Below are 10,991 nucleotides of genomic sequence, written 5' to 3'. Positions count from 1 at the left end.
TAAGAGCCTCTTGGCTTGATGCATAGCCGGATACCATTGATGTCGAAAATTACTTCTAAAGGCGTAGAAGAAAATTGCTTGTTATAAATAGCTAGACATGATACGAGCTAAGAGAAATCAACATAATATGTAAACAAGTAATGCCTTAGGTTGGTAACGTATCAAGTGTTCCTCAGAATTCCTCCGAACACTTCATTAAGGGGTCGGATTATACTGGCAATTAACTCTTACTGAAGTGTTTGGGGGAACTCCCAGGTTCATTTGATCCATGTAAGATTACGTTATCTATCATTAATCCATGTAAGATTACATTATCTATCATTAATTCATTATCTTCGTCTTATCATTATACTTATATACGAAGTATATTATTTGGGCACGCAAAGGACTTGTTTTGTGTGTGTAACGCAATGTATTAATGCTTGATAAACCTTTGGCTTGTTTTGCAGTAGAGATGATTGACATGGAAGATGGATCATATATATATCAGATGTAACGAGTTAACGAAAGCCCCTTCAGAAGTTTTATTTATACAAACTATAAATACATTTTTCTAGCAAAGGTTTAGACGTTGGCATGTCAATGTAACAAGCGTGTCAAAAAAAAAGTAACAAGATTTTATGGATTGCCATCATGTTTCTTTTTTTTTTTTTTTTTTTTTTTTTTTTTTTTTTTTTAATTTGAGTTAATGATAAATTCAACTATAATCATTTATACTCTTATGTAATTCATTATATTCTCTGCTAGTTATTACTCCCTCCGTCCCCGATTGATAGTCACTTATGTCATTTTTTGGCACCCAAAATGTTAGTCACATTTGCTTTTTTCAAGTACCATTAATATTATTTTTTTTTTACCAAAATTCTCTAACATTTGCAAAAATATTTGTGCAAATTTAACTTTTCAATGTCAATTTTACTTTCTCATGTACTTTAATTACTTTATCTCTCTACTTTTTTGCATACCCAATGTAAATTTACTTTTTCAATGTACTTTCTTTAATTCTTCCTTAATTCCCGTGATATTTCTTCAAAAGTGACTATCAATCGGGGGTGGAGGGAGTAATAATTTGTATTGGCTCCATTCCTCGTTTCTTAAATTAGTCTATAAACTAGTGTGCACCCCGAGCGTTGCACCGGGCTAATACTTTAAAACAAAATGTAACCCAAAATCCCATTGTTAAAGATATTATATTTCCATTGTCTTGGAATTGTTGAGGCTATTCCTCTTTATTCATTTTTTTTTCAAGCTATATAATTATTTCTTTTGTGTTTACTTATACACTATATATTTATTTCTGTGTATATAAAGAACATTAATTGGCCTTGGCTAAGGTGGTAAGGTGGATACAATGTTTAAACCTTGTGGGATATTTTTTTTCTTATTATTAATGACATGGAATAAATGTTGCAATGCTAGATGTGACATGGCATAATAATTGTTAACTGATGACGTGGCGCAATGTGGTGCAAATTATTTACGTGACGCATAAATCTTTTAGGATCGTTTTTTAATATATAAGTATACACATAGATTTATAATATATGACAGGTTTGCTAATTTCATATATCTGCATTTTTCCCAAATTAGTATCACTTCTACAATAAGTCTTGTAAGGCACGTTTATTACGACGTGCCTAAATTATATTCGTAATAGATACTTCGTATTATTATTAGTAGTTATCCCAAAATAATTATATTTGTCTCGATTTATATATTTTTATTATTGCATACTTCCTCCGTTCCTAGATTACATTCCTACTTCTACCATTTATTCAACACATAATAGAGAAAAGTAAAAATGTAATTTAGGGACGGTGGGACTGTGGGAGTACAATTGAATATTGATAAAGTACTCGTTGAGAGTAACTAAACAAGACGCCACATGATATATTTCTTTTTTATATTGGGATAAATTAGAAGATTCTCTCATTTTCAGAACAGTGCCAAACATCAAAACATAACCACTTTAAAGAAACGAAAAGAGTATAAATTATAAATATGTGATATTATGAAAATATAATTCGGTACCGTTTATATTTTCATACATGTAAATCACCAAAAAAATGTAAGCATTTGAATAGTAGTGCTAAATTGCAAATGTTGCACCTAAAAGTGAATGGAAAATTAAAGGTATTGTAGTATACATGAGTATAAATTAAAGTATTTTTGGATGCTAATTTTTCAATTGATGACCAATATATATTGACTTAATTTTAATTTATTTACCCATGTATTAATTTAAAATCCCGAACATGACTCGGACATTAACTAGTTATATTTTTCAATATCCATGTATTAAAATGCACATAGAAGACAGTCCAAAAAACCAAATCAAACTTTCCTAAACGGCAAGAGTATAATATTTGGATACACTTATGAAGTTATGAATCTATGATTAACGAACAAAAAGTAAGATAAGTACTCAGTATTATTAGATATAGACATGTGGGAGATACAAGCATGTGTAAGAAAATGCAAAAGATAGAGAAAGAAGTATTAAAAAAAGACAGATATCAGAAGCATAAATAATCCAAAAAAAAGTTGAACATGGAATATTGACCCATGACATAATCAGGAGTTGTATAGATCTGTTAGTTGTTCTGTATAATGATGATAAGTCTAATTTAGCCAAAGAACACGACTAGGTTCTAATATTTCTCAAAAAAAATGTGACAACCAGAATATATTTCTTACCAACTTGCTATAAATAGCATGACTATGTTAAGTATCATCTATCATGTATTGTTAAGTTATACTAACACATTAGATGTTCCCTAGAGTTCCTCTGAACACTTCATTAGGGAAACGTTTTTTCCGACTCCCTACTGAAGCGTTTGGGGGAACTCCTGGGTTCATTTGATTTTCGATTATTCAATTTATTTATTTTTTTCTTCCAAAAACACACCGGTATAAGATTAATGTGAAGTGAAATTTGCAAAAACTGTGACAATGTTGAGAAATGCAATGGCATTTTGGTTTAAATTTCGGCTACTAAGCTTCATTCTTTTATTCTGCATCTATATTATATAAGCCAATGCGGCTTTAATCTACTCATATCCTTCTGTGTTTCCTCTGCTATCGCGTTCTTTGGGTTCCAAATCCATTTTTGTATACTACTTGTAAATGTGATTTACAAAACAGAAGGTAACATCTAAAGAAGATTTTCTCAGGTAACATCATACTATTATGACGTATAATGAATTACTTCAAATTTCGGAATGCAACATATTTAGTTGTTTTCCATTTAAGACTAAGAAAACAATGGGGAAATACTTAAGTTATATTTTAGTCACCCTTTGTAATGAAAATGAAAAAATTGTCATAATCTTTCTTAACAGCCGTCGTATGACAATGTTTAGTATCACAACTACACAAGATTGTAATGGATGAATGTATTTAAAATAACAGCAATTATGATAAGAAAATAAAAACAAATTTTTTATGTGAACATGTTAATATAACTATATATTTTCTAAAAAAAAAATGTTAATGTAACTATATAAGCTAACAATTCAAAAATAAATAAATAAATAAATAAAATATTAAAAAAATAAAAATAAAAACAAAATTTTGTGCAGTTTGGATAAGAAAAGGCAGAATGGTTAAGTCAGGCACTAAATGCAGAATCTGGGCACCTTCTAACAAGTCTAACCTGGCACAAGGACATGACCAGGTTCAAATTTTGTTTTTATACATAAAATTGTTCATGGGAATATTCCAAAAAAGAAACTGAATTATATTGGATGCAATTTTAATGCATTTTACCTAATCTCACCTCTAATTGTTTTTATTTGTTGAATTTACTTCAAGAAGTGTTAATTAGTTGTAGATTTGATTCATTTTTTGTTAAATGCACTGCAAGAAATCGGATATGTGCTGCTTGTTTCTGATTAGGGCTGGTTTAAGCCAAGTAATTTGGACCGAGCACATAACTCAGCAGCGGATGGCACAAAGTGATCGAGGCCATATTATAGCGTGCATGTGTCCTGGTATACCGAAAGACTATTATAATTTTAGCATAGCCTAGACTTATTTTCTAGCCCGGTCCACGACTTCCAGTCTAAATCCTAACCCAAAGGCTCATACTGTTTATAAAAGGCATAGCACAGTCTGTGTTCAAGGTTTTAAAGATGATGGCACTTGACTACTTGCCATACTGCTGATTAAAATTTTAAGGTGGATTGGACTTGTTTCCTTCCAACCTCAACATTGCCCTGAGAAAAACTTGTAACTTGATTTAACATAGCTAAGTACACTTTTAAGCTTCTCGGATTCCTTAGAGGAATCCGGCAGTTTAGGCCTTAATTTCAGTTCGCAGCCAGGGCAAGCGTTGCCAGCAGTTAATCTATCAGAGATCATGTCAGCTATAGGAGTGCATAGTAAGGTTCTGTGACCATACTCCAGATTAGTTTCTTTGTTCATCGTCGAGTGGCAGCCATTATTGACATGATAATGTACATAAAAGGTATTGAAATTTGGTAGAGTATCTTCCAAAACTGCTGCCTCAGTGAAGGTTACTTTGGCATACTGCTGATATTATAGCCCAGAGATTTAATACTGCCATATTGCAAATCTAAGCTGCAGTACTTCAGCAAACGGACCTTTACAGCAAATACCTTGCTCACTTCTGCAGCTTAATCGTTCCCTTTCACGAAATGCCTCTCTAATCTAGCCTACAGATGCAGATAGGTTCCGATGATTCTCTACTCAAATTACTCCTAAGAAAATACCGCAAAGTTTGTAAGATATTCCGTATTGATCTTTGCTGCACATAAATGAATAAAAAGATACAATGATAAAGATGGAAATCTAGCATTTCACTCAATATAGATTTTTTTTTTTTTTGGATACAAAAGATGCATTCTAGAAGCATACTCCTAAATACATGGCGAATTTCATAAATACATACAACAGAGAACTGGCACCACCCCAAAAATATTAAGAGATTTAAAAAAAACTAAAAAAATACAAAACTTTCTTTCTAGACCAGTCAGAAAAAAAAAAAAAAAAAAAAAAAAAAAAAGGGCAGGTGACAGTAAAACATTACCTAAGCTTTAGGCTGCCTTCGACGAGGATGTACCACCAATATTTACATACTACATTTTAAGGTAAAGATACACCAACAAACACTGAAGTGCAATCTCCCCATAATCAGCGAGCACGGGGAGATTGTCGATAAGATGACAATGGGGATGCCGAGGGGGTATAATGCATGGGAGAATGATGGTTTTTCATTGGAGACCTCATGGGGCTGGAAATGTTTTTGCCACTGAGGGAGCTTTTACTTGCATTTTTGAAGTCTTGCAGCTTCTTGAGTTCCTCTAAGACCTCTGACATCTTAGGCCTTGATCTTGGTTCAGGATTCAGACATCGTAAAGCAAGTGAAGCAACTGTGAAAGCGGCTTTTTGGGGATATTGGCCTTCCAGTTTGGTATCCATAATTCGGAATAACTTTCTTCGGTCCCCTAAATATGGCTTTGCCCAATCTACCAGACTCTGCTCTGCACCAACTCTTGATTTGTCAAGTGCACGACGTCCAGTTAAAAGTTCAAGCAACACAACCCCATAACTATAGACATCACTCTTTGCTGAAAGGCGACCTAGTGAAAGAAGCCATATGATTAGTATTAAGTTATGCAAAACTGTCAATATAAACAGTTACATGGCAAGGATTTGCCAACAGCTAATTATTTTTAAAATTTTATAATAATAAAATAAAATAAGAAATTTAAGTTTGACTAGCTCACACCAACTCCTTTTGCTGAAAACGACATGTACATCCCTCTTTCCCAACTTTCACTTGATGATACAGGGCCTTTTTGTCTATTAAGAGTTATTTAACAGCCAATTAGTCAAAGAGGTATCTTATGACATCCCCTTTAACCAGATGAGTATTTACATTATTCTGGCAACAGTAGGATATCCAAACATACTCCAGCATCAATTTAAGTTCTTTTCCACACCAGACCTCAGTATTTTCCGTAATTCTTATTGGGGGTGAAAAGGAGACTTAGACACACTTGGTTATCCAACCAGATTTTAAACACCTAAAGGCTGATGTTTGGCAAGTTGTGTAAAAAAATGTGGCTGGTCAAAAATCTCAAAAGAAAAGCCGAAAAGCCCGAAATAAGGAGTTGTGTTATGCAAAGTGGCATAAACAAGGAGTGATCTGGATAAGTTACTTTTAATGATTATCAGACAATAAGGAAAGACAATCTTGAGATTAAATAGGTAACTACCGAACCTGTAGCTACATATTCTGGCGCTGCATAACCCTGAGTTCCCATGACCTGAGTTGACACATGAGTACGATCTCCTGTGGGCCCTGCTTTTGCCAACCCAAAATCTGATAGCTTCGCATTAAAATCCTGCAAAGGTGAAAAGAGATATCAGAAAACTGCTTATCGTATGTAAGGTGATAAGTCAGATAACACAATATAAATGCCGAAGTCTGAACATACAGCATCTAGCAAGATATTTGATGCCTTGAAATCACGATAAATGACTTGCGATTCAGCGTCATGAAGGAAAGAGAGTCCTTCAGCAGCACCGATTGCCACTTTAATCCTTGTTCCCCAGGAGACTGGCTGAGGACCCCCTGCAAATTATAATTTTCCATCAGATTACCCATACTTCGAAAAAGCAAATATAACACTAAAATTTTATAGGGATTTACTTTGATAAGAATTATATGACTAGACGTCTAAAACCAACATGCAAGTGGAGCAACAGAAACATGAAGACATGAAGTAACCTAATGCAAAAAATTACTGAACCAGCAACCAACCTAAAGAATGGACTCAAAAGACAATGCTAAATAAGATGCAGAGCAAAAATAGCATATGCAAAGTTGATCATAAATCCAATAGAAACTATGATAGGCTAAGAACATTGAATTGTGTGTCAAAAAAAAAAAAAGAGCATTTAATATAGCCATATAGGTATTAAAATCAGCACATGCATGTCAGCTAAATGTAATGAGTAATCCAAACACACCAAAGAAAAAACCTAAATTACTAGTCAATCTCAATGGATTACAAAATCTGCATAGGAGTTGTTTCTGAAGTAATCGGGGTAAATTACCAAGGAAATTAACAGAAATAATTCTTGAATCTTCGTATGCATATCTATAATAAAAAAAACTATCACCCAACTAGAGTTACTTACGTCTAAACAGATGATTTTCTAGGCTTCCCTTGGGCAAAAATTCGTATACCAAAAGCCGATTTTCACCTTCAACGCAATACCCAATAAGCTTCACCAGATTAGCATGATGTAGTTGGCCAAGATAATTTACTTCTGTCTGCATTAAATCAGCTATAAGGAAACAGGCTAAGGAGTTCCAGTGAGAAGTGAACAAATGTTAAAGATGCAGAAACTTACCAACCACTCTTTGTGACCCTGGAAACCATCAGGTTTAAGCTTCTTGACTGCAACAACCATTCCAGATCCAGGTCTTGAAGGACAGAGAGTATGCTCATCAATCCACCCCTTGAAAACATAACCAAAACCACCTTCTCCAATTAGGCTATCAGAACGGAAACTTTTGGTGGCAGTCTTAAGGTCGTTGAAGGAGAAGGCCTTCAAACCAGGAGACGACAATATTTCATCTTCAGATCTTGGAGTTGGAAGACTTTGATTGATACTTTTGACACTTGGAGCTGAGACAACCGAACTAGACAAGTTTGAAGAGTGACTTATCCCTCCACCACTACCAACTTTTGAGGCTCCTGAGGCTGAAAAAAAAAACTTAGCATCAAATTTTAAAATACTACGTAGATATATGGGGAAAAAGAGAGAGAAGCAAAACTAAAGCTCCATGATGATTTATACAAATTTGATGAAAACTTTCAAAGTAAGCTTCATTGCTCCTCAAATTAATGGTTGTTGGTATCAAAATTCATCTTTTCTAAAGACATTTACTCCTTCCACTTGATATAATATTCGAATATGTTATTTTGGGATGAGTGAGACATTGTCATGTTTTGTTACGATAGATGATTGATTGTGTTTCCTAATTTGTTAACATGTAGCTTCTGCTTTAGAGTAGGACATTGTAGTCTCTCTTTCTTATGTTCAACGGATTTCAGCAAGAAGAAATTTTTAAGAAGGCTCTTGGCAAAGCACAATTTGTTAAACAAGTAGCTTATGGTTTACATTAGGGCGTCAGGAGTCTCTTTGTACCATATATAAATTGTGTGATGAATGAAATATAACACATGATTTTTCCCTAAACTTTTGTGTTTCGTAACAAAGTAAAAGCAATGGACAATCACTGAATAATCTATGACACCCGTACACCCCTATTGGAAATAAAGGAGAGAGGATGAGGAAACAGAACTAATATAACTGGTATCTGAATGAATTTATGTTAGATCCTTAATTATTATAGGATTGGACAACGTAACAACTATATCTAAACATAGAGATAATTTCATAATGCCGCCTTAAGATTGATGTATATGTTTGTATCACAGTCCCTAACTTAGACAACGGTTTGCATTAGACAGGCGGGCACAGAACTCAAAGACCAATACAAGAAAACATCAAAAGCCTAGGTCAGAACTATACAAAGCATGAAATTTACAACGAACAAATTTCTGAAAACTACATATTCCTGGATGAAAGTTAGGCAACAAACCAGAATTTAAGCCAGTTAACACCTTAACAGCAGGAATGCGCATTGCAGTGGTAGCATCTAAACATCAAGCAATACAGTTGATCATCATCGACCTTATTTGGTACATTATTATTTTCCAGCCTTTTTTCTTAGTTTTAAATCAATTAACAAGGTCGAGCAGCAAGTATATAATAGGAAAATTGTATTTCAATTGACCTCATAGCATCGAAGCATCATCAAAGTACCCAAACAATGCCTGAATTTACCAAACATCTTAAAAAACATCTGATGACATCAGCTACTTTATACGGCTAGTGAAAAGGTCAAAGAAGCAAAATAAACCAACCAATACTTGAATGCAAAGCCAGGCCATTGCCTTAGAGGAAAACGATGAACATACTCTAACAAAGTACTGAGATTAAACCCCTAGCAATTATTCTACACTCGATAGTAAAAATCATACTTATTGCACAATCATTACCGGATTTTCATTACTCTTATTAACTTTTGACCAAATGATTTGGTATGAAAAACAATCTCCAAAGTTCCAACAACTATTAAGATATAGATTACTTAAAGTTCAAGAACAACACCATAACATATAGTCAACGAGTCCCCGAAACAATAACCACCTTCTCAACAATCAATCATGATTCATCACAAAGTGAACACTATTATTGGTAATTAAGGGTGGAATTATATCAAGTTGGTAACTAAGCGTAATGATCCCGCAAGGATGAGCTAACCCCAAAAACCCGTCTTCGGTTCGGATTGGACACCTGCTTCAACTAGGAGGACTTCAAGAGCAAAATACATAACAATTTTTCTGGAAAAATCAACAGGAAGGTACCAATTTAATGACTAAATCTGGGTTATTGAATTCTATCCCTAAAATTTAAAGTCACCAATTTTCAAAGCAAAACAAACCATCAAAATCAAATATGAAAATTCCACACCCTAAATAAATATCTTCAAACATTTAATAGAGCAATAAAGAAAAAAAGCAAGATTATAATCAGCAATTAATTAATATCAGAAACTAATTTACCATACATAGTAAGTAAACAAGATTCTAAATTTAATCAAAAACCCAAATATAGAAAATAGAAATGCAATTAACAGCACAAAATTAAAGCATACCAGAAGTAGGATTAGAGTTGAAATTATCCACTTGTGCAGAAGAACCAAAGCAATTACCCATCTGAGTTTTGCACCAAATCAGCAACCAAAAAAAAAACAGAGGGAATTGAACCAAGATCACAAAGCTACTAATTATAGCAAGAACAAAATTAAACAAAAAAAACCCAATTAAGTATGAAAGGAATTGAGAGAAATTAAAGTATTAACACAAGGGAAATTGACAAGTTTCCTAGGAAGGTGAAGCTAAGAAAAGAGAAGAAGAAAGAGAAAGCAAAATAATAAAAAATGAGAGGAATAAAAAAAACAAATTCAAATGATTACAAAGAAAGAGGAAGGTCTTTAGAGGGTGCCTGGAAGTCGCACTGCAATTCTCTTATATCAAAAAAGTCTTCCTTATGGGGGTACGTTACCCGATAATCAAAAGTCTGTTAGACTGTTAGACTCTGATTAATTCTAATTTTAAGTCGAAATTAAGCCTTATAATAAGTGAAAGTTTTTGTATTTACTGATAAACGTTGTTGTATACTAGATGCTTGAACACGAAACAATTGATTAAAGAAAAAACAGTTTTCATCGTCCCATAAACATTGTTGTATTCTAGATGCTTAACCATGAAACTAATTAGTTAAGGCGAAACAACTCCCATCTTTCATTAAAAATTATCATGCTCTAGATGCTTGAGCACGAAACCAATTAGTTAAGGTAAACAATTCTCATACTAATGACCCAACTTGACCAGTGAATTATTCGAGCTTTAAATTATTTACTTAATAATTAGTTAATGTTTGTGTTCTCTATTGTATGTAGGGGTGTCAATTCAGATAATCGGATCGAGTCTGATATGGTTCGGTCAGATCGGGTAAATTTTTAAAGTTGAGTTATACTAATTTATTATGTCCACATGAGTCCAAATCTGAATCGGATGTTTTTTGGGTCTATTTCGGATCGGGTCGGGTCGGGTGTGCTTTTGACACCTCTATTTGTATGTTCACAACTTCACAGTTCACACCAACACACATAGACATAGTCACATAAGCCATCCACACGAGAAACAATTCATGGAATTGGATTAGGCACTTCCGTGAGTATTGCACCCTCCTTTGTGTTGAAAAAAATGCTTTGTTTTACTAGTCCTAGATATTGTTATGTCTTCCTAGATTGCAGTCAATTTCATACAATGGTTTTGTTTGCATCTTTTATCTACCTTTAGGCCTAGGGATATATTTTA

At 33.6% G+C, this 10,991-nt stretch overlaps 1 protein-coding gene across 3 annotated transcripts; it reads right to left on the bottom strand.

Annotated features, from left to right (window-relative positions):
• Nucleotides 1–3,947: 3,947 nt before the first annotated feature.
• LOC145639674 (putative serine/threonine-protein kinase PBL3) lies at nt 3,948–10,148 on the bottom strand. Of its 3 annotated transcripts, XM_081690995.1 has the most exons (7): nt 10,085–10,148; nt 9,764–9,824; nt 7,387–7,739; nt 7,171–7,306; nt 6,465–6,601; nt 6,248–6,371; nt 4,780–5,603 (listed from the first exon to the last, which is right to left on the bottom strand). In XM_081690995.1, the coding sequence occupies exons 2-7, from the start codon at nt 9,822–9,824 to the stop codon at nt 5,155–5,157; spliced, it is 1,260 nt and encodes a 419-aa protein (XP_081547121.1). In that variant the 5' UTR covers nt 10,085–10,148; the 3' UTR covers nt 4,780–5,154. The 3 variants fall into 3 exon arrangements, with proteins under 3 accessions (XP_081547129.1, XP_081547121.1, XP_081547113.1); XM_081691003.1 differs by lacking the exons at nt 4,780–5,603; nt 10,085–10,148 and adding an exon at nt 3,948–4,676 and having other exon boundaries at nt 9,764–10,044; XM_081690987.1 differs by lacking the exon at nt 10,085–10,148 and having other exon boundaries at nt 4,788–5,603; nt 9,764–10,044.
• Between the last annotated feature and the right edge of the window lie 843 nt (nt 10,149–10,991).

This window comes from Chenopodium album, chromosome 1 (assembly GCF_948465745.1).
Source record: "Chenopodium album chromosome 1, dcCheAlbu1.1, whole genome shotgun sequence".
NCBI lineage: Eukaryota > Viridiplantae > Streptophyta > Magnoliopsida > Caryophyllales > Amaranthaceae > Chenopodium > Chenopodium album.
The sequence above is the reverse complement of the archived record's forward strand: the minus strand, read 5'-3'. Positions and strand labels throughout refer to the sequence as shown.